The following is a 24,951-nucleotide window of genomic DNA, read 5'->3' on the forward strand; positions in this document are numbered from 1 at the left end:
AATTATATTTTAATTTAAAACAGAACACGTCACTTGTTTCCTCTGAACTTGAAGGAGGTTTAAAATTGTGGTCTGGACACTAATTCAGGGCATGACCACATCCATAGGTTTTCAGAATATAAAGGCTGAGTTATAATCCTGAATGTTTTGTGGAATCAAGTTGTTTCTGAGAGAGCTCTTTCAGGACTGATAGGTTGTTCCTGGCTCCTGGAACACAGCGCTGCATACATGAGTTCTGTGAAAGCATCCCAGAAACTGATTCTGACACTCTCTTCCTTATCTTCCAGACCACTGAACTCTTACTGATTGGGAATTGAACACTGTAGAGATCCTTTAAACAACTTCTGGCATTTAGACAGCATCAGGAGGAGAGAAGTTCACAGTAGCTATAAAAGATTTTTTTCTGTGGGCAGTTCTGGAACTGATAATGTTAACCTGAGATAAGCATTTAAGAGATTTTGTCCATACAGACAATTTATTTGTCAATGGAAACAGCCAGGAAGAGTATAGAAAGCACAGGTGAATGTGTCTGGAATCCTTTTTACCCTGCTAGTTTCTGGATGACACTTCCAGTCCTTGGAAACACCAAAAAAGCATGTGAATTGAAGCAAGTCCTTTCTAAGAGAGAGAAGGAATAGCCCATACCTTCTCCCATGTTGTAGAAGCCCAGGAAATTCTACTCAGGCTCTTCTCTGCCTTTCGTGCTTTCCACAGTGTCTGTTCAGCAGCCCCTTGAAGAATGGCATTTCCTCTGAGTTAATGAAGTTGCAAAAAGCAGCTGTAAGATTTGAACTGAATGTGTTGTTTCTCTGTGAGGAAAATGTTCAGTTTCTTTCTGGGTAAAAGGACACAGGCAGAGGCTTGGGACATGCTGGAGGAGTTATATACACATCGGAGGAGACTAAGGTGACATAAAATGCTACAGAAAGAAGATGTGAGGGAAGACTAAAAAAGTCCAAAAATCATACTTCAGGGAAAATTGGAGATGATTCGGGTTTTGGCTGAGGACAGTTGTGTACAGATCTCTCTCGGCAACTGACTAGTGCAAAGCTCTGATGCAAGGTGCAAGTTTTCTGAGAAATTATTCATCCAGCTCAGGATTTATTCAACAGTATCTTGCAAAAAATGCTGCTAACCTAGATCAGTCCAGACCTCACTGGGATCTCCAGATAATTGGCAGACATTTGGGTTTCTCTTATGTAACTAAATCAGAGGAAATTTGATTACAGTTCTGCCATCACACCATAAACTGCAACTTTGTATTTTTTTTAATCACATGAATCTTTTTTTTATTATCTTCATAATCCTCTGATCATACTTGGTGAGTATGGGAAAAAATCGGAACCCAGTGAATGTATGTCTGTATATGCAAAGTAATAAGGCAGTAAATAAACAGGATAAGGACCTGGGTGTTGGACTATGCTGCTAACAAAAATCACCATCAAAGAGTCTGTCAAGAGGTCATTGACACTAAAAACACCAGACAGCTTTATAACAGCAACATATGAATAACATGAAACCATGTTCTGGGAGTAAAAAAAAAATAAAAATACTTGTGCACCTCATTTTTTAACTATACTATGCTACACTATGAATAGTGTAGGTATCTCCTTGATTACTCAGGAGTTGTCAGCTCAGAAACTACAGCTGTTTAAATATGTATCACTGGAGTACTGTAGCAATAAAAGCCTAACAAAATAGGTTCTTGCAAGCATGAGTGTGAAACACATAAACCCCCAGCTGATTTGAAGCCTTAACCCTCCTTAAAGCCAGTAGGGAGGGTCTGCTGATGATGCTTGTCATCATCTGTCCCTCTATTGACATTTGGTGATTAGAGCAGGGGTTATGGTATAAAATTGAAAAAGGCAGGACTGATACAATAATATAGGATTAGTTTTATTTTTTCCCTTAATTGCTACTGAAGTATGCAGGTTCTTCCTTCTTATTGAATAAATTGAAAAATCTATGTTTGAGAAACACTCCTGTCTCTTGCATCACATTTGGTTAGCTGGCTTGAAATAAACAAGTGTCATCTAAAATTTGTCAGGGGTCTTGGCCAAGTAGTCAATTAAATTTATCAAACTGTTTTCCATTCTTCAGCTTCTACAAAATACAAATTGTTTTAAGAAGCAGCCTGTTATTGAATGTATGACTGAAAGATAATGTCTGTAACAGATGAAAATAATTTTTTTAAAGTTGAAAGCTCCTAATATTTTGTTTGCAATAGTCTATTTAGAAAAGTGCTTTTCTATTAGCAAACACATGAATGAAGCCAGACTGTTACAACCTCATTAATATTAAACTTTTCAGCACTGAACTCACAAATTAGTAATTGTAATACAATTATTTAATTGCAGAATTATCCAATTGCTGAATATTAATGTACCTTTGTGAACAGCATGAACTGTTTCAGTGTGCAGCAAAAACCCCTGTAACAGAATGCCTCACTGATCACAGGTGGTACCATGGGAAAGAAAGAAACAAAAAACCCAAAAGCCAAACAACAAAAAACCAGTAGATTACAAATTTTTATTGAACTGTGAAGATTATCCACCTGTATGTCATGTATATTTCCAGTGAAAGGCAATTTACATCCATGTGATGGCAGAAGAAAAGAAGGAAAAAAAAATGAGAGCTACTCCTATCTGTAACCAGTTTCAGTACTGAGGGAAACTTCTAAATTTACTGCAAATTTATGACCCCGCTTCACCTTTTGAAAATGCTTTAGGACACAGTTTGCCATCTTCCACAAGTTTTCCCCTTGTCAGCTCTTTGCATGGAAGTGCAAACTGCAGCTGAAAAGCTGGACTCCCCTCCTGGGGCTGGCATTGTATATTCTTAGGTATTAGACTCGTGTGTTCAATATGATAATACTCCTTACATCATGCTCCTGCCAGCTCACTTAGCACGGCATCAGCACTCCCCACAGATAACTCTGTGGTTATAGAGTGAACATGTATGCTTCAGGACTCAAACTACAAATCAATTTGGCTTTGACACCCTTTCTTTCTAAGAAGCAATCTCTGATCCAGCTCTTTTCCCTTCCATATTTCCTCACGGTTTTTTCTACATCTTTTCCTTATTCCCTTTAATCATGAAGGCAATAGAAACAGATGTATTTATTACATCAGGAATTATAATACTAATAAAGGAGAAGAGATATAAGAGTTCTTTGTTAACAGGACAGGAGAGGAAAGGGTGTTCTTCACAAAATCTGGAAAACAGCAGAAGTAAAAACATTATTTGTAAAACTAATTTAAAAACTAACAGATGTCAGAATCTCTCTCTGAACAGATTTTCCCCACTCATCTGACAATTTTAAGTCTTTTTAAATTACTGGATTTGCTGCTTTCATGCAGAAATCCTTCTCTCTCTCTTTTTTTTTTTTTTTTTTTTTTTCTTTCCTTTGACAGTAGTCCCCAGATTCCTAGATTTTGTTTCCAGGAGGAAGGTATTTATTCAAAGAAATCAAGAATCTTCCATTTTAACTATCTTCATTCATCATAAAACCACCTACCTTCAGACTCTCACCATTCTGGTATGCTGGGAGCCACCAGCAGTTGTAGCAATCCATGGGGAACCTGCACTTAGCTGGAGACATTTCAGGAAGCCTGCAGGCTCCTGATATGTCACTTTCTTAACTACACTAAAACCCATTGGACCAGATGAACAGAAATGGAGATCTTGGCCCTCAGCTATGTCAGCTTCCTATGCTGGCTATACTGCCAATGTAATTCATCCATTGAATGAGACTCTCGTTATTTTTACTCAGAACAAAAATAATGTTGTCATGTCCAAAGGCTACATTTTCCCTTTTGAAAACACTCTTTTTCATCCTTTGCATTTTTTTAGAAATCCTTTGTCTGCACTCCTCTGTGGTCTGAGGCTCCTGTATCTCAGCCAAACACTGATACATTCATTGCAGGCTTCAGCTGCATTGCAGAACCTGAATAGACATTGAGGCTACATGGGCGACTTCAATTAAGCAGTTCTATAGAGCTGATATTTTTTGTTGAAAAACAGAGTCTTTTTGCAGGGCAAATTAAAGTAGCAATTCCAGGGATGTAAATCAGGACAAAATACTTAAAAAATAATAGGCAGCTAATTGTAAGCATTCAGCAGAGAGTACAAAGACCCATTTACTCAGTTGTTTCCTTCTTTTACTCTGCCATTGTGAAATCCCAAGTATTTACATTACAGCAAATATGCAAATGATAAAGCAGAATTTCAGTGAGAAATCTGCAGATTTTAACAACCAAATTGCAAACTTCTTGAGACAGTAAGGTTTGTTTTCTTGGAGAAGTCTAGCTATGGAAATATACAAAAGTCTTTCTATTCCTACGCACATGTACGCAGCAGAGATTCTCAGAGAAGCACAATAATGCAATTATTTTTCCTTCACTCTGCTTGTAAGACACAAAGACATTATGCTTCTTGGAAGACTGGAGATGCATATGCCATAAGCTGATGTGTTCCTCTCAGCCACCTGAGACTACATCAAGTATTCTCTTCCTTTTCTGATGGTTTTGTTTTGTTAAACTTTTGCAACTTGCTTTTAATTGTCGTTTTTTCTTTGCCTTTTATTTCTTTTTGACAATTTCTACGCATTTATTTTCTCAAAAGTAAAAGAGGAGCTTCATTTCTTGTCTTTCTGGAGAGAATTTCTCACATGGCTTTAATTCCTGCTGCACTTGAAACTGTTGGGTCCAATTCATCCCACTCTCCTCTTTGTTTTCTTCTTCCCCTGACCCCAGCAATGCAGCAGAAATCTGTGTGTGTGTGTGTGTGGGTGTGTGTGTGTTCCAATATGAGCCAAATTATCACAGGTTACTCTGTCTGTCCTAGGCTGTTATTAGACCAGCTAGCAACTGTGGCTCTTTTGATTATTTCAACAGGTGCTTTGGTTGCTTGTCTAAAGACCCAAAAGCACAGCTCTCTCCTCCCCCTGGAAACTGCTTACCCAGATAAAAGGGCTGTGTCAGGATCTGTTCCAAGGCTACAGAGGCAGGTCTGCCATTGCTGCTCAGGAGCACTCTGTAAGAGCCCCATCTGTCTCACACAGACTTGTTTAAGCCTACCTGCCTCCCAGGTACCTCCATTATTTTACACACCTTTAGCAGGTCTCAAGCCAGTGATGTGCTGTTGCATTTGATAGAAAACCCTAAAGCTGTTTCTGACTTGAAAATACCAACATAAACCAGAAGTGAGGCACTGCTCACTCAGTATATGGATGAGAGCATCTGGCAAGCACTCATTAGAAAAGAATTACTTGTAAGAAATGGAGCTCTAGACATCCACCCTCCATCTCTGCTCCCTTAGAGTCCTTGCATATTAGTTGATTTTGCAGCTGAGAAGAGTATGTAAACTCTCTTTAACATTCCTGTATATTACTCTACATACACTTGTTCTACAGGTATCTAAAAGCTAAAAAACACCTCCAAGCTTGAATGCTTGTAGCATTTGTACACTGGGAGTGGGAGTACATCTGCAGAAAACATACCTTGAAAAACTCTATTTACTTGGAAGCAAGCTCCTTTTGGAGCAAACATATTATCGAATGGTTTTTTTTTTGCAATGAATATTTCAGAAATATGATTCAAGTATTTCATGCAATGCTACCTTACATTTTCATTTTAAGTGCTGGGAATGTTTACTTGTTTCCAGCAGTACTGATTGGAAATTGTTTCCAGTACTGTTTGCAATAGCATGTTGCTCATTGCTACCTGAATCTTGTATTAACATTTGAATTTTCTTTTACTTTGATCTCTCCCTTTCTGGTAAAATCTGTCTTCAATCAGTCCCAGGCATTTCCTAAACAGCTCTTTTACCTGTAAAACTCAGTCTCTGTCCCAGGTGCATTTTCCACTGGGAAAGCTTGGTATATGGCCAAGTGGTTGCTTCAGAGACTTCATAACTTCACCTAAGTTAGGTATTGAGCTTTCATTTTGAAATAGGTCTTTACCTGTGAACTCTAAGGAACTCTTGATGCTTGTCAACATTAAATACTCATGATCCTTTCATACTGTATTCTTTGAGATTTTGGGGAGTGTTTTCTTAGTCATAGCCGGAACTACTCTGTTCAGTTTGGTTTTCTTATGCCTAACATCTCCCTCAATGTATTTTTCAGTTTTCTTTGCTTGGAAGTCTCTGTCTTAATTTCATCAACAGCAACAAAAGAAGCTTCAATTCAGTTTTCTGTGTTCTTTGAATTTATGTTATATTCTATGGTATGTTCTTTTTTTTTCCTTCCTTGGTAATATTACATGATATCAAGCCTTTTTTTTCTCCCTACTCCCAGCAGCACTGAAACACAAAGAGCTGAATAGGGGTACTGCATTTTGGCTCCACAATGAAGACACAGAATACAAACAGCACATACTGCTTGTTTTACACGAGAGATTCTCTTTTGTCTCTCACACATGCATATTTTGGCAATGTCCCTCTCTTCTGCTGTTTTGGAACCTTTTTTTTTTCTGTGCTTTTTATGGCAGGTGAGACTTTGCAGCAAAGCCATGTAGTGTGTCTATGGTGGTGATGGTCCTCTGAGGAACTCTGTGTCCAGTTTAGATCACATACAAGGCATGCTGATCTTGAATTGAAATTTGTGAGGTGAGATCCTTTGACTACTGTGCAATCCCTGCATGCAGAGGTCATCGGAAGCTCAAGCCTTCTGAAAACACATACCTGTAGTAGATGGTTTGATTTGTCTGATACATACTCCTGATGTACCACCAATTTTATGTCTGGCCTTGTGTACTTCTGTAGTAGACTTTATGTATTAGACCAGCTGGACACTAAATGTTCCAGTAAAAAAAAACACAACCCTGTCAAGGAACAATTATGTTACAGTCAAGCACTGAAAGGCTAAGACATGCACATTTATTTACATTCATGCATTATGATATATTTTTCAGTTTTGTAACCTCATACATTTTTAGTTTTTTTTTTTAATCTAAACAATCCACTTTATTCAGCATAGAGTAGAAAACAGTGCTTAGTAAGACAGCACAGATATTGCTCAACATTAGGATTACTGTATTATTTTTTTTTTCTTCCTGGTCTAATCTATGGTTCTCATACTTTATTTACTGTCCCTTATTCACCTGCTCTGAAGCTGAATTTAACTTCCTTATATGCATGCCTTTTTTTTTTTTTTTTTTTTTTTTTTTTTTTGATGGTGGTGCCTAATATGGAGTCATATGTCAAAAAGATTTATAGCTGGGTTTTACAGGAACCATAAGATGTGAAGGTGCAGTATTGTTGAACTTTCAGATATGGGCAACTGACGTCCAGGGGAAAACAAAAGAAAACAAAAGAAAAAAAAAAAGAAAAAAAAAAAGAAAAAAAAAAAAAAGCTAAAACTACACCTGATTTCTGGGTCTCTAACTTGAAACGTGGACAGATTTTTCATATCATTTCTGCACTGGAAGCGTGAACCTCACCACTTCCAAGCGCGTCCGAAAGATGACTTGTTCTGAAGTGGTTGAAACCACCCTAACAAACCCCACGCCAAGAAATACATCCTCCTGGCCGCGAATTAGAGCCGGCAACCTTTTTTTTGAACGCCTGCCCGGTCTCCCCTTAGCCCCAATCCGAAGGGCCACCCAGGGCCACTGCCTCGCCGGTGCCCCCCGCAGCTCCCGGGTCACCGGGCCGCCCTCTTCACCTCCTTACCCATCCTGAGGAGAGGAGGACTTCGCACCCCCTCGCCTCAAACCCTTTCTCCCCCTTAACACAGGGCTGCTCTGCTTTACACGCCCGGTACCGGCGGTGCCCACCCTGGCTTTAGGAGGCCGCCTCGCCCGTCCGAGGTGCCCGCCGCGGAGGAGCGCTGCCCAGCGGCTGCCGCCAGGTACCTCCCCCCGCCGCCGCCTCCTCCGCCCCCTTTTGTGGCGGTGCCAGGCAGCCGCCGGGTTTCCTGCTGACGCCGGAGAGCCGCGGATGGGCAGGAAAGGCCACGGCCACCGCCGTCACCACCGCCTCTCCTTTCGCCTGCCCGCTCCCGCATCTTCCCCCGCTCGCCACGGCGGCCGCAGCGCGGAGCGGCCCGGGCTGCAGGCTCTCCGGCAGACGCGGGTTGCAGAGGGCGCAGGTGCGGGGCAGGCCCGGGAATCACGGGGGCCGCGCTGAGGAGACGCGCCGGCCTCGCCCGGGAGGGGCGGGAAGGCCCCCGGCCGCAGGCGGACATGGCAGCCCCCGCTTCTTGAATGCGTTCGGCCGCCCCTCCGCCGCCGATGGCCGAAGCCTGGAGGCTGGAGGAGGACGAGGAGGAGCTGCGGGAGGTCGGCAGGAGGCACCGGAGGGTCGTCCTGAGCTCGGCGGCAGGTGAGGGGCGAGGGCGCGGCGGGCCGTGGCGTCTCTGGGCTTTGGGCCAGCCTCCGGGCCCCGGGTCTGAATTCCTGTCAGGGGCGGTGTCGGCCCGGTGGGTACCGCAATCCCGTGGCTACACCCGAGCTCAGCTCAGGTGCATCTGAGCCATCACGGGCTGGACGGAGCCTCCAGCGTGCTCCCCGTGGGCTCTGCTCCCCGCGGTTAAGCCTCAGGGCCGGCTCCTTTTCTGAGCCCACAAAGCTGAGGAGCCGCGCTGTCCACCAGAGACGCGTCCAGGCGCTGGACAGGCCGTGTGTGGAGATGAAACACCGATTTTTCTTGAAGGCGCCAAGGTGGAGAAACATCTTGGTACCAGAGCTGTCCACGTGTAAACGTTTCCATGTCGGTATGGGCAGCAGGCCTTGGCAGAGAGGAGGGAAGGACTGATGTATCCAGAAGCAGTGGAGAACAGGAGCTTGGGAGCAAGCAGATCAGTACTTCTTTAAAGAGAGACTTGAAGGTCAAACCAAGCTTTTATTCAAAATGGTGAAATCCAGTGGACTCTGTCGGCATTTTAAAGTATTTAATTCAGACTTCTTTGTTAACCAAGGGGCATTGCCTTTCTGTAGTTGCTGAGGTGTAAATGCAGCATTTCTTTTTCTTTCGGTGTAAAATCCCCTGCAGGATGAAGCGTTTTCCTAAGGCCTGTTTCCAGGGAAGGTCTCGGACACACTGCATATTTAAAGTTGAATACCACAAATTCTGATTTGTAATAATTATGATACACCTGTAACGATATTCTAACTACTACAACTCACGTGGGTTTTGCATCCATTTGAGCAACAGCAAATTGAATGATCCTTCATAGATGACAAAAACCCTACAGTTTGAGGGACTGCTTAGGAAAACTTAAAACATTCTGGCCCTCTGGCTGCCAGTGACCCTTGTTATGTCACTATGAACCTAGGAAGATGCAGGACTAGCAGGAGCCTATTGAAACCATCGTGGCTTGGCATGTGTGCATGTTCTTGTCTTGCCTAGGATAGGGTGCAAAAAAATCTCTTCTGCTAGTTATGATGTCTGTAATAATAACTGCTTCTGCAGTTTACGTATATAAACTTTGACACATTCTTGTGGCACAAAGCTTGTTCCCAGGGTCTGTCTTTGCACAATGCTACTAATCAGTAATAAAGGGGCCTATGTCCTTTTTAATTTTTTATTATTATTTTGTCCAGGCAACTCACCTTTAAAATGGGCCCATCACTGTCTACCCTACTAATATAAAGTATCTGTGAACACATAGCACTCTGCTTTAGCTGTTCCACCACCTTTCTATCTGTTTGCAAGACTACAGTGGAAAACCACACAGACTCCCACCAGAGCATCTTAAAGGCATCTGTGAAGAATATCACCTGAGGTGGATGAGTTTGCTGTTATTCTCTTGTTTGACAATTCTCACATCCCTTTATTTACAAATCTACTGAAAATAAGTGGTTTGGGTTTTTTGTGTGTAATATATGCACTTACAGTGCCAAAATAGTAATGCAAATAGGTGTTAAATAAACCTGTTGGATATTTTTGAAGGGTTCAAGAAATGCTGTAATTGCATCTTAGCAGACTGTCAATTTAAATGTATCAGTCTGTTAAATTAATTATGAATGCAAGCAACTTAAATTTCTGGTGTGCTCAGCTTATGCATGAGAGTGCATATGGGCTGCTGCTCACCTTTGTCCCGCACGTACAAGGCACGTATGCCAAGTGGGAGTTGAAAGATGAAAGTTCACAAGTGCTTCTGGCTTACTAAACACTCAGACCCGTAATTAGCACCGTTTTATGGGAGGACCACAACACAGGAGGCTGTGGAATGAAGCAGCGTTATTTCCCCTTGGAGATAGTCACAGTTGTGCTATGCCAGATGCTGTAGGATGCAGCCAGGTAAACTAATATGGCAGCTTGCTGCTGCTGCTAGAGATGTGATCTCTTCCATGGACATGCACTTCTGCTTTGTCTCATGTTTCAGCTCTGCTGCTTGGCCAGTTGTTGGTGAGGGAAGGCACCAAAGTTGTGGTTTGGTAGCAGCCTGGGCTGATCTACCCAGTGGCTGCTGAGGCTTCTCTTGGAGCCCTTGTGCTCACTAGAAACCTGCACTGACTTGTTCTGGTGTGTTGGCCAAGCAGGGAGCTATTTTTCTTGTTCTCTTCAGTGGATGGCAGCCTGCTGATTCAGCTCACTGGAATGATTTTGTACAGGTTCTGATGAATGTTGAAGCTGGAACAAGTGAAAGAGTAGGAACATGCAGCCAGGAGGAGGTAAGAGACTATGCCAGCTGAGATGGAGTTTGGCTTAGGTTGCTGTGAAGCTGCATCCTGAGAACTGTTAGATATCTACTCATGACAGATTTTTTATCTGGTTGGTTAGGGGGTTGGTTGATTGTGGGTTTTTTTCTTGCATTGGATTGGAGGCTTTTTTGCTGATTTGGTGAGCTGAAGATGCCTGCTGAAACATGAGAGAAGTGCCAGAGCTGATGTCAAAGCAGGGAATGGAAACCTGGAGACATGAGCAGGTAGAACTGGACAAACTATCCTTGTCCGTGGAGATGGCTGACTTGTCTGACTGCCTGTTTCTACCCTACTGCATATCATAATGTTGGAGTTGTTTTCTCTGAATTCTAGGAACCTTTTTAATCACCATGTTCTGGAAAACCTGTGAGAAGATATTAAATAGAGCAGTTGGTGACTCTTCTAAGGAAATTATTTTCCCTTCAAGAAAATGTTGATTATTTTTTATAGTTGTTGTTTTTTTAACTGACAGGGAGGAGAACTAGGATACTGTTTTTAAAAATCCAGAAGAATAAAAGTAGCTGTGTAAGTTCCATTAACTAAGTCATCTGGTCACCTGCTGTGGGAAAGGAAGCCAGTCTTGCTGGAAACCTTTAGGGTTTTTTTACTGCAGTATAAACAAGTAAAATAATATGATTGATCTTTACCCCCTTGTTGCTCATTTCTGTCACCTACATTATTGCTCTGGAAAGTAATAGAGAAGACTGGATTTTTATGGGATTTTTTTGTTTAGAATGTTAGTATTTTTATGTAGTTTGTTTTTAATACACTGGAAACATAAAACTCAGACCAACCAACGGCAGCAAATAACCTGAGCTAAAATAGTCTTTCCCAATAGACTTATAGGCACTCTAACTTTGGACCTTAATCTGCTGTGTTTTCTTATTTTGACTAGCCTTTTATTTTGTGACTACTGACTAAAATAAGTTGGCTTGCTGTAAAGTTTGTAGGGAATGCATACCAAATCTTAGTTATAAACTGCATTGATTAATTACTTGTCCTCACTGCCACATTAGGACTGAAGGAGAATCTCTGTATTCTGATATCATCTAAAGTGCACGAGGAACTTTTAACATACTCAGTTTCTTTATTATTTCTCTTTGAATTCTGTTCAGAGTTCCTTGAGAAAGAATTTCCTGCTTTGGATGTGTCAGATATTTCCTTATCCAAAAATTAAATAAAACTGCCAAATATAGAAGTCAATAATGAAATTTGTTTGAATTCATAATGAAGAGCTATTGTCATTTTTACTTTAATATGCAGTTGAAAGCACAGGTGGTCAATAATACAAGGAAAGGCTTTGACTTAATTTAATATTATTCTATTTTACTTATCACAAATGCTTGCCTGTTATTTGTTCCCACACAGTGGCTGCAAATTTTGCACACAAATGTTGCTGTACTGACTGAAACATCTGTTTTTTGGTTTTGATTTCTTTTCTCCCTCTCTATTTCTGTTTCTCCATAGTATTTCAGATGTTTTCTGGAACTTTTTCAACAGTAGTGGGCAATTTTAGATTATGGGTGAAATAATTTATTTTAGGTTGTTTAATTGACTGGCTTTGTGTAATTTTTTTCTCTCTCTCTCTTTTTTTTTTTTTTTTTTTTTTTTCCAAAACAAGATCCAATTCAGAGTTGGATCAATTCTTTACACTCCCACAACTCCCACATCAAGCTGGTGCAGACTTGTTTTGGAGGCTGAGAACAATGAGCTGTGTCCAAAATAACAAATTAAGGTTGAGTATTTCACTGCTCAACATGCTGAGAAGTTAGAGGGGTACAATTGTGTACTGTGTCTGAAGTTCAGTGAACATTAATTTGCAGACGTCAAGGACTTATTACAGATAAATTAAGAATTTGAAAGAATGCTCAGGAGTTGTTCCTGTGTTAAGGCAAAATATGTGTTCAGTCTTAAGAAGTAAAGAATAAGGGGTCTGAAATTCTTTATGAAATTCTTAAGTTTAAGACTGATTAAATGATGATGTCCAATTAGGGTTCACTGGATCGTAACAAGAACAGCCTGACCTCAGTACTTCCCAGGGAGTGCTGATGACCCTGGGGCAGAGACAAAGCATGATTAGGAAAAAGTGGCTCCAAGTTAGTTGCCATATTCTTAAAATCTTAACAAAATTTTGTAACTAGGAATTAGAGAGATCTGCAGATCTTGGAGAACAAAAGTCAGCGTTATTCAGCTGGAAACTTCTTCATCTGCATTCCTGTGTCCTTCAGTGCTGATCTGGAAGTTGCTCCATTCATCCGTAGGGAGAATCACCATTTTGTTGTCTCTTACTTAGAAGAGGGAAAAAAACCCAAAACAACCCTGATAGAACAGATGAACTATCTTCAGTAAATGCATAAGGTCTACCCATGATCTGCCAGCCTGCCCGCATGTACACAAGAAAGGAGAGTTGCAGGGGTAGGTGTGGGTTGGAGCAGGTATTTGGTTTATTTGTTTATTTAATAGCTGTCTTACAAGTTCAAGAAATAGTGGAGTTCATTGCCAGCTGGGTATCTCTTCCCTCTTTCTCATGGGACTCAGTCTGTTTTGGGTTTGCAGTCCTGTAATTCCTTGCTGCACACATTTCCACTGAATTTCATAGCCTTTGAATTTAGCTTGCTTTAGGTAAATATAAGATACTAAGTAAAGACTTTGTTGAAATTAAATAGCCTAAAGTATTAGTGTAATATTATTATCTGATTAATATAACTAATATCTAAATTATAATGTTAAATAACTTATATGTGGAAATTCACCAACATTTCTTAAAATTCAAATGGCCTGTCAGTGACAAGAAAAAAAGAACTGCTTGCATTTACTTGGCCTAAAGTGTAGACTGAACCACAGAGGACATTGTGTCTTCTGAAGAAATAACTCTTCTGAAAATGGAGAATGCTCAAAGGAAAATAACTGGATTGCTTCTGAGAGTCAACAGGGTGATTCCACGGCCAAGGAAACTGTAGAAGGACAAAAAGTAATAATAAGTGTTACTGAGTGATGGCTAAGACCTTCTTCATTTAGGTTGTAGCCAAAGCAAGGCACAAAAGTGTATGATAAGGAGTGGTGAGTTTGTAGCCAAAGACAATAATCCATAGGGTTTTGATTGCCCAAAGACCATGCTGTTAACTGTGTTGCAAACAATAATTTCCTGTACAGACAGCAAATGATAAATCAGGGTTGTTGCATACAGAATGGGGATAGACAGGAATGGGCAGAATGAGTCATAACCTCATTGCAAGATGCTTTTACAGTATTTGTTGTTGTTTTCAGATGGAAAAAAGCTTTAATATTTGGGAATAATTTTGTCAATATCATGAAACAGCAGAGAAATAGTATTGACATTAAAAGCTGACGTAGTTCTGGATTTGTTATTTCAATAAGTCTCTCATATGATACATGTAGCATAAAAAAAATTCTATTGTGATAGTACTTCGAACCATTTCTCCTCTGGTGTTTATTATCTGTAATTAAATACAGTGCTTTACATTTAGCATAGTTTAGTTTCTTGCCTTAGGTGATTTTGTGGTTTTGGCCATGGAAGTGCTGTCTGGAAAAAGAGCTCTGGGGTCACCTAGTTCAGCCTCCTTCTCAAAGGAGGACTGTTGCCAAGGCTAGATCCATTCAGCCAAGGCTTCGTGTAGCTGTGTCTTGAAAAATCTCCCAAAAGACAGGGATTTACCACCTCTACATGTGACCTGCTCTAGTGCTGCAAAACCTCCTAATGAAAGAATTTTTCCTCGTGTTCAACCTGAACCTCTCAACCCACAGTTGTGACCATCGCCCTTTGTAATGTTCTTTAATACCAGGAAGAGTTTGCAGCTGGCATTTTTGTTGCTACCCTTCAAGAAGCTGCGGGCTGCTGTCACATAGTTCCTTTGCCTCCTCTTTGCCAGGCTAGAGGAGCCTGGCCCCTTCCACCTTCTCAGTGTGCTGTCACGCCTCGATTATTCAGGTTCTCAAACTACAAAAATGGAGTGGAAGCACTGGCTTCCTTGCTGGCCAAGATTTTAACTCTTCTCTTGAAAACCAGCATGCAACAAAGTTACTGAAGCATCCCAACAGCAGGCTTGGGAAGACAATGTATCATTTGTTTTGTCTGCGGTTTATGCTTGACAAGCATCCTTCCCCTCAACGAAAGCCAAAAATAAGTTTTGCGGAGAAAGAGATTTAGTGGTCAAAAGCACAAAAACTTCCTTTTTCCCCTCAGTGTTGTATAAATTTTCAAAGACATAGAATTTAATTGATATAGGTATTTTTAAATTGACCATCTAATGTAGTTCTGTGTTACCCTAAACTGCTTCAGGTAGTGCTGTAAATCCGCAGAGATCTGTGTGGATGGCATGTATTATTATAAAAATATCAATTTGATGTTCTGACTCGAGCAAATTTATCTCCTTACAAGATTTAGTAGAGTTCTCAATAAGATGCTTCAAAGATGAATTTACTTGGTTTGTGAAGTCTTGCATATGCTACAAACCAAATCTGTACCTGCTTTCCACAGCTGTATATAGTAGCTTTATTTGGGTCCAGCTTGAAAGGCTTCATGAAAGCACAGGTGAAAATGTCCACACCATAGCAGAAGCTGAATGCAACAGATCTTCCTTCCACCATTTTCCCCTAAGCTTTTAAAGGTTGTAGTATTTATTTTGTGCATGCATTGCCACCTCAGTCAGATGATTCAGGCTATTGGAGAAAATGTGTTTGGATCAGAACATACAAAGGTTTCAGCTGATGGGCATTGTCACTCCATGGGTTTTACTGCCTCAGCCGTTCAGACCTCTGATAGTAGCTTGTATGTACCCTGTTGTGCAAACTGAAAAAACATGAAACAAGAATTTTTAAATTTTCCTGTCCCTTAGGAACATCACACTGCATCACACAAAAGCATCTTCTCAGGTAACCTGTTTCTTATGTTTACCAGCAGGAGCCTTTAGGAAAGTATGCAAGAAACATATCTCCTAGGATTCAATTTTTACTTTCCAGAGAGATTCCTTCCCTTCTTTTGTCAAAGTCAAAGCAGCTTCTCAGAGGCCTTGCTAAACAGATGCCACTGAGTTCATCTTTCATTAATTCAATTCCATTGTTTAATCTACTTAACAGTTCTGATCTTCAAATTTTACATGATAACAAGGAAGACAGTTACTCATTATTTAAAATCAGTTACTACCTTTTACATGATGGTTGGTTTTTTTAATGGGTATTCACTGTCTCTTGAAATATGATGATAAATTTTTCTATATTTTGCTTTTTTAATATGGTTTTGAACATGGTGATTTACGCTCTTAAATTAGGCAATTTTTCAAGCACTGTGTTTCTTGCAAAAATGTTTGATACATTCTCCTACCAGACTGAGTACCTTATGTGTGAAAGAGGCCATTTGACTTTTTTTTTCCAGCTTTAACAGTTTGCTTCTATTTGTGAGAGGTAAGCTAAAATTAATATCAGTTGTTTTCTTAAGGTGATACATTTGTATTCATCATGTACTCTGTCTTGCATTAAAACCTAAGTACTCAATATCACAGATCTGTACATGAAAATTGATTCAGGTTGTGCATATCTGTGTTAAATAATTTACAAGAAATTTTGAGTGAACAGTGTGCTGTGATATTATTCATTATTAAAATACTGTTGACTCATTCTTTTAGAGCAATGGGACATAAATGCCTAGAAACAAGCTCAGCATTTTGATATCTGTCTCATAATAAATTGCTCCATCAGTGTGCTGTGTTCATTTTATGATTGCACTCTAAATCTGGGGTGCAGAAACTAATAGAAATGCGAGATTAGGCATCAAAATGAGTTTTGGAGAAAACCTCTGTTTCCACCTAGTACTTTGAAAATGGCATTGTCAGGTGCTCCAGTTTTGATGGCAGATACTGTAAGCTTTGTTACTTGTCATAAGCTTGTCACCCCTTGCAAGTATGTCTAGAAATACCCACTGATCTCCAGAGTGGAATAGAATTCCTAAGAGAGAGACACACACTGTACTTTACCTCATCTTATGTTTAAGCAGCTTAAGACAGTGCTTGGAAGAGTGTCACTGAAACAGACATGCTGCAGACCTTGTATATCCAGCTTTCATGGGCATAACTTCATGATGACAAAATCTGTTTTCCATGGTGGTGTGCAGGGCTTGGAGCAGATCACCAGTGTCATCTCTGAGATGTTCATGGTAGCTGCTGCATGCTTCATTTCTCTCATTGTTCTCCACTAGCTTGAGGCTGGTGGTTCCATTATTGAGAGCTGTTTCTTTAAGGTGTGTTGTTATGGTATTTCACTCATGGCATTGTAGCAGTGTAAGGTACTTATTAGTGTATTTGCAGAGGCTGGGTGCCTCTGACAGGCTCTGTTGACCTCTTAGGTATGTGCACAGGAGTGTGAAGGAGGAGCACATGAGGAGAGTTATTTCTCCAAGGCACCAAAGAGTTAAAACAGTCTCTGCCAGCATTGCTAGAGTGCCCAGGAAGCCTGGGTTTATCTGCAGTAAACACAGGAACCTTTGTTTCAAGGGTTTCTGGATGCTTATGGCTTTCCCATCCTTTGCTCAGTCATTTTTAGTTTGTCTTATGGTTTTTGAAACTTCTTGTTGTATGGTAGGGAAACCATGAGTAGCAAGTGAATGGAGGGAACTGACAGCAAGATGCAGCATCCTGATGTTAGAAGCAGCTAAAAAATTATTTTTATAGTAGCTGCTTTTTCTATAGCACATTTTTTGAGAGGCTGGAAGGAGAAGTATAATTGCTAAACACTTGGAAAAACAGAAAGGGAGCTTGTGTGAAATACTGTCATTTCTCAGAAGCCCAGAGCTGGGTGCAGCCACCTTTTATCTGAGGTGCAAGGTCCACATATGAAGAAGGAAAGATGTATGCACTGTTGTTTGTAAGAATCATGACCTGATTAAGACTCCACTTTAGTGTTGTTCAGATGAGTCTTCACACCTTCATTTTCCCATGGCTGGGGCTGATGCAGAGACATGGCTACCACGGGATTGGATTTCCTGCACAGGTGAACCTTCTGCAAGAGGTAAAATCATGGTGCAACCAGCTGTGCACAGTGACTTCTGGTCAGGATGGTTCTGTAGGACCAAAGGGCACACCTATGAAGATTTGCACACCTATTACACCAGTACCTTAAAGGGCATTTGATATGTACTTAACACTTACCTAGGACTGGATGTGGATAAATGAGTCTCCCAACACAGTAAAATGTCTTCAGAATGCCAGGTAACTCAGATCTTAAAAATTGAAGTTTGGATACTTATCACTACATGATCAAATAATATGCATTAGAATATGACATGTTGCAAGAACAGACAATTGCTGGGCTTGCTTTTCTATGAAAGAACAAGCTTAGAATTGCACAATTTTTAAAGATGTGATCAAAACTAATGGATCTCAGGTTAGCATATCAGGTTTACCAATTTATTGGTATATACCAACATTAATAAACACACATCAATTTTTTGCACCTTTGAATCAGTCCCTTTTATGAAGCTTCTAGATCTTGCAATCTTTGTGTTACGATAAAATACGAGAGACTTTTTTTGGAATAATCTATTTTGTGGTACTTAAGAAAAATCCAATGTACAAGAAGCAATTCTTGCACTCGCTTTCCCAGAATTTTTCATTTTTGTGTGACCATTGAGCAGAATTAGCAGTGTCACTGGAGGGACATATCTTGTTAATAGGCTAATTTCAAATGTACTTCCATAGAAGATCAGTACTTGCAACAAAATCATTAAGGTCTAAGAGTGTTCTCATGTTAAGTGTCTTTATCTGCTGAGTAAACAATCTGGGGATTCTTTCATCATAAATAGTGACAAGGGACCACAAAATATTCCAGGAGCAAGCTACTGAGTACTTCAGTGGTATCTTAAGAGAAATAAATTCTGTTATTTGCCTGGTGCCTTTCTTCTGTTTTTATGGAGGTTTTTCTTTTATGGTTGAGTGTGTTACAATCTTTTATTTTAATAAGTAATTTTCTTTCTCTTTATGTCATTTCATCCTGCAAGTCCCCAAATTCCTCCCAAAGTACAGACCTATGCACTCACCATAATGTGTAACTCCTAAATGGCAAGCAGTGTCCTCTCTATTGCTGTCAGTGACCTCACAGGATGAAATAAACAAGAAAGGATTTTTCTTGTTTGTTTGTTTTAAAGCTTTTTTTCCTGTGGTACAGAAGTAGGAGTGTATTCTGCTGATATTGCTATTCAACATGTCTCACACATTAAATAAGACAACTTGCAAGTGCATAACGCATAAGATTACACTGGGGACATTTGTAGTTGATGTTTGCCATCTCAGTAATCAAAACATATTGTTTTGGGTATTGCTTTGGTTTTAATTGCCCAATGGGACAGGATTCTTGAGTTGGCAGGGAGGATTTGAAGGGTGAAATTTGCAGAGTCTTTAACATCCAAGAATAAATATTCTTCCTATATAACATAGTAGCTGGAGATTCCATCTTTTGAAAGCAATAAGGTAATACATGATTTTTTTCAAAAACTGTAAATTGACTATGTGAAACATATACAACAAAGGCATATACAACACAGTTTTGTACTGTGTAGGTCAAAGGAAATTACTTAAGTGGTGGAAATTATATCCTTCACAGTCATAACCTCAAATTAGCCATCCTGTAGCCAGAAATGCACAAGTTTAGGAAACTATTCTTCACCAAAAAAAAAAAAAAAAAAGTCAATACCAAGCCAAATTCCAGGTAGAAAACATTAAAAATATGGTTATTTTTAGATTATCTTTAGAAAGCTTTTTGTTATTACTGCCTTAGTCACTCAGTAGCATTATTTCTCTGTTCCTATCTCTGTTCCAAATTAGTTTGTAAGGGGTATATTGAGACAGGTAAGCATACCTGCACACAGGTGTACACAACACAAGATAGATGTTTTTCAGAAATTTATATCTAACATTTCTGAGATGCCTGGAGAAGAACATTTAATCTTTTTTTTTATTAAAAGGTTGAGTCAACTGGTATTTTTCTCATGGAAGTCTCAAAAATAATAAAGCAGTAGGGTACATCTTGAGTAACTCCCACGGTGATTCTGATAGTGTCAGGATACTTATGTCTGTTTGTACCCAAGGTACTTAATCTAAGAATTACATTTTACTGATCAGCTGAGGTGTCTCATAAGAATGTGTGAGGATTTCAGGAGTTGCTGGTTTCTCCAAAAAAGAGCTTCGAAAACAAGTGTATCCTAGACTGCTTTCTTATACAAGTGTGGTAGAGGGTACAAGTGTGGTAAAGTCTGCACATGCTGTGTATATTTGATTGCTTATTTATTTTCTTGTTATTCATGGTCTAAGAACAAGACTGTGTCCCAGTGCTGAGTTTGATCTGGGTTCTTATAACATGGACCTTTTTGAGAAGCATTGAGAGCTCCCACAGTCTGTTGCCTTTCTCTCTTGTTTCTGCATCAGTCCTGCTCTTATGCTGGTGCTTATGTTCACATTTATACATGGACCTATTTGCTGTTGCAATGCAGAAGTAACACAGGAGGAAGAACGAAGGGGTGGAAATTCAGACTTGCAGAAACAAATTATCAGCAGATGTAGCACTGGCAAATGTGGCCTCTGTTGTTCAGTAAATTATTTTTTTCACTTGCATATTGTACAAGTCCACAAAGGACTTGGGTGGTGACTGTAGTTTATTGTTATCTCTCTAGCAAGTTAAAGAATATGGTCTTTGGACAATGACAAGCTTTATGGTGGTCAGTAGGTTTCAAGGTTAGATACTGAACCACAGAGGTTCACTGTTTTCATCAGCATGTGCTGGTATCCCTATCTATCCTCCCCATCCCACCCATCTGCCCATATCTCAGTCATGCTTAAGAGTGGGGAAGAACAGCCAGTCCAAACATAAAAACCCACAGGAATGTTGTTTGCTTACAAGACTCAGTTACTGCTCAATATTAAAGCTGCCAGACTAGTGTAATTTCATTTGGGGTGGTTATAATCTTTTTCCCCACAATGTCCTGGTCTAGAATTCAATGGCATATTGTGGAATTTAAAGCAAGTATAAAAACTCTCTGCATTTGCAATTATGAACTTCGAGTGTGTCTTGGCTTTATGGCCTTTTGGAGTAAGGGGAAAGCTGTATGTAAACGAAATGAAGAAAGTTTCTTCCAAGCCTCTCATTAATCTCTCCTTGAGCCTTTTGCCTTTTATGCAACTGATGAGGAACTCTACTGTTACGATACTAAAATACCTTAATAAATGTTCAATTTTGTGGGTTTTGTTGTTACCAATTCCTAATATAATGGGGTGAAATTAATAATAGATTCCATATAGAGGGGTTAATTTGTGTTGCTGTGACTTTATACCCAAGAGAAGTGCTAAAAAGAAGAGTCACTGTGCACTGTGAACCACAGTGTGCCTTAACAGAATGAAAGACAAAAAAATTTCAGTATCAGCTTTTTTTTTTTTCTTTTCTTTTACATTTTGCATCTCAGCGAAAATTCTCCATGGATGCAGATCTTTTTCCCAGAAAATGAGCAGTTTAGTTTGAGTGAGGGCTTCATTTGCAGTGGCAACTTTTAATGGAAATCTGGGGTTCCTGACCCAATGTGGCTGGCTCCCGGGGACTGGTACACCCTTTAGCTATCATCAGCTGGGTAGCAGTCAAAATAGATGTTACTAAAATAACAGTAGGAGCCACTGAATTTCTACATAATGCTTTGTGAAGTTGCTGCATCAGTCTTAGCATCTAGGTTTGCTACGGCCTGGAAGCTTACAGAAGGATGCTCATTGGGGATGAATGCATTCAGATTAGAGCAAGGTGTGTGGCCTCTTTCAACAATTTTCTACTCTGAGAATAGGACTTCTTCGTATATTTTGTATTTTGGTGTTGCCAGCACTGCTAAAGAACCTTCCTGCTCCCATTGCTTGGTCTGTCTAGAGGTTTGCCACTGTTGCAGAAGTGTTGTTTGTTACAAGCATCTCGGCTACTTTTCATGAGAGCACTGCTTTGCCATCAGAGGCTAAAACCAGCAGAAAATGGAGAGAGCTGGTTGCTCTATGTCTTCCTCAAGAGCGTTACCATGTCCTGCCCCCTCTGGTGGCTGCTCAATTCAAGACCCACAATTAAGGTGAAAAATACAGTATTTCCCAGAAATAGAAATGGTATGCTGCCCCCCTTTGCTCCCTTCAACCAATTCAGCTTTTAAAAGAGATGAGGCTGTGAGATGGGGTTAAGATTAGGAAGAATCAGGTTCTACCTACCTGGGGGAGGGGCAGCTGCATTGGAAGTTCCTTAGCAGCTTTGCAAGTTTGAAGTGGCAGAATATGTGTTAACTTTGCACTAATTTTTCAGCAGCATTTCATGTTTATGCTTACATTTTTTTCTAGTGAGAGCACACTTTTCAGTTGAAGTCACTCTTAGCAACAAGATACTTTGAAGAAACTTGCAAAATAAACAGAAGAAAACAATGGCTGTTTGGTCTCAGTTGCCTTTTCCTTTTCTTTGCTTGTCTTCCGGAAAGAAGAGCAAATGCCTTAAAAACTACTGCTTTCTGCTTTGATGGTCTTTTTTGGCAAAACCATAAACTATTCTGAGGTTTTTTGAGAAACTGAAATAATTAAGTTAATTATTTTTCTCCTGATGGTTACGTTTATATTTTCCTTAAGTAGAAAAACTTAATTAAAAACAAAGAACATAATTTTCTCATGCTTCAAGGGTAAGAGAATCACTCGTAAGAGAAACCTGACACTCTCTAAAAGCAACTGGAACATGGCTTTTCTCTTTGCCTCTCAGTCTTTGAATTTGGAAATAGGCACAGTATGTCCGTGGTATCGATGAAATATACACAGCAAGATTTTGTAAATAAACTCTAGATTTGCCAAGTGGTTATGATATGAATAGCAGCTCTTTGTGTCCTGATGTTTTCCTTGGTTCTTCTGCAGTGCTTAAAACTTGGCACTAGTCTTTCCAGCCTCACCCAGGAGTCTCTTGTCTCCTTCCACCTCATCTGCTCCACTTGCCAGCTTCTTGACTTAATGCACTGTATCCTCCTGGTGAATAAGGGCAATCTATTTCTCCCACACTGGCTGTATTTGTGTAAGGGTAGCAAAGTTTTGTAAAGAGTAGATGCTGGCACGAAGTGGACAAAATCTCTTCTGTGGGAAGTTGGAGGACACTCTGTTCTTATGAGTGCAAGACTTTGGCTGTGCCAGTAGTAGATTGGAGGACAGGCAGGAAGAACATTTTTCTGTCTGTGAAGGAATGACCTTTGTGAGGTATGTCTGTGCTATTTGAGCTGTCTGAACTAGCTGCCAAAATCTCTGGTGGTAGAATCAGAGAGGTGGTAGCACTGCACCACCTTTAGCATACCTATCAGTGAATCAAGAAGAGATGTGCCATGCTAGCACAGTACCTGAACTACACGCTATTGTCTCTGTGAGGAGGTTAAGAGTTAAGAGTAGGAGGATACAGAGTATTGTGCTAGAAAGACATCATGTCCTATGGTGCTTTATAGCAATTTATGTCTTCCATATAGAGGAAAACCTGTAGAGTGGGATTTGATTTTCAGTTCTTTGCATCCCTACAGTAATTTTGCTTATTTCTGTTAGAAAAGAGTTTTCTCAGTTATTGAGCTGACATATAGAAAGTGAGAGACAATCAGCTGGGTGTGTGCACTTTTTTGACCCAACTTTTTCAAGCCAAGAATTCAAGCCTGTAGAATGCAGGAATGGGATCTGCTTGCATGTGTGTTTAAATGTGAAGTATGTGTGTGTTTGTATTAAAAAAAATAATTTTTGCCTGTTTCTCTGGGCTTTCACATTCTAGAGGTGTATGATGCAACTTCAAGTGGTGCTTGATTGTAATGTCAAAACAATACCCAGAACTGCAAAATTTAAGCACATAATTAAAGGATTCAGATCCTTGAGGCTTCCATTACACTTGGTAGTAAATCAAATTCAGAAGATTAAGTCCACAATAATCTTAAACAGGTTCAGGTTTTATTTCTACTTTCAAATGCTAACTGTGCTTGTAGGATTACCTTTCCCTTTGTTCTTTTTAGTAAGAGCAGTGAACACATGGATGATGTGCTTTCACTAACTCTAGCAGTAAATAAAATTGGTAAAAGCAGGGAGATTATTTCCTGTTTCAACATTTCAATAAAACAAAAGAGAAAAGGGAATTGCAGAGATTTCCTGGACAAACAGGTTGGCTGGGCTGTGGCAGGTTGCCAGCTGCACATGAGCTGAGGGGGTCAGCTCCCAAGTGCTGTCATTACATATGCTCTGACTCCTTTTCTTCCCTTTCCCTGGTTTATTCACACAATCATTTTAGAAATGGGGAAGTTTTGTGTGAATACTGGTATGTTGTGGCTGCATGCATGATGAGGAACACTGATAACAAGCAACAGATGGCAAGCAGATTTCCATAGGAAGTCCTGCCTTTTTTTTAATTTATTTTTCCAGTGCTCACAGGTAAGAGGTCGCATGAATAAATGATAATACTTTGTGTGTTTCTGAACAACTGTTGCTGCAGCTCTGATTTGAGCTATACCTTGCTGTTTCTAGCTAATAGGGTAGCACATGGTGTGATGAAATGGAGATCACTGTGAATCAGTAACACAGTAAATTATACACTGTATGGCTGTGACAGCTCAGTAGGAGCACCTGTGGGTGGAAAAAGCATTAGATGCTTCTTTGAGCACTGTTGACATGCAATAATTTTTTACTACTTTAATGAAAACATAATCAATTGTGCACATAAAACTTGGAAGGTATTTCCTCTGTACATGAGATGAAACTACTTGAACAAATATATGCTATTAAGAGAACAAATTCTTTTTCCAATGTAGTGCTACAATGTTAAAAATACAATCTGTGAGTCTGAAATTTTTCTTTAGAAAGACTCTTCTCTATAGATAAGCTTTTCAGTAAGGTGTGTACTAACACAGGAAAAATAGCTTTATGTTTAAAATACACACAAATGGAATCAAAAGCAAAATTACCCTGGTCAGTGAAATTATATATAGTCTCAAGAATATACTAATTGCATAATGGATCTTTCTGCAATAAATTATAAACACCCCCTCTAATTTTAGAATATATATATATATATTAAGAGGGCAGAGATCTCAGTTGCTTCTTTCAAGTAGTTCAAAGGTCCATGCACAAGGAGATATTGTGGACTTAGATTTAACTGGTAATATGTGAATTCTGATAACAACACAGTGGTTATTTTGTAATGCTTGTACAAGAATCTTAACTCTTAGGAGAAGTGTTTTATACTTTCTTTGCATGTCAAAATTTAAAAAAATAAAAAACTTGCAGAAATGTAT

At 39.7% G+C, this 24,951-nt stretch overlaps 1 protein-coding gene across 2 annotated transcripts in view; it reads left to right on the forward strand.

Moving 5' to 3' along the window:
- Positions 1–8,150: 8,150 nt before the first annotated feature.
- SH3D19 (SH3 domain containing 19) overlaps positions 8,151–24,951 on the forward strand; it is an 83,584-nt gene continuing 66,783 nt past the window's right edge. For both annotated transcript variants that reach the window (XM_030450033.1, XM_030450032.1), the window contains exon 1: positions 8,151–8,325. In XM_030450033.1, coding sequence (XP_030305893.1) covers positions 8,208–8,325 — 118 coding nt within the window. In that variant the 5' untranslated portion in view covers positions 8,151–8,207. The remainder of the gene's footprint in view (positions 8,326–24,951) is intronic.

Source organism: Calypte anna, chromosome 4A, assembly GCF_003957555.1.
Source record: "Calypte anna isolate BGI_N300 chromosome 4A, bCalAnn1_v1.p, whole genome shotgun sequence".
Classification (NCBI taxonomy): domain Eukaryota; kingdom Metazoa; phylum Chordata; class Aves; order Apodiformes; family Trochilidae; genus Calypte; species Calypte anna.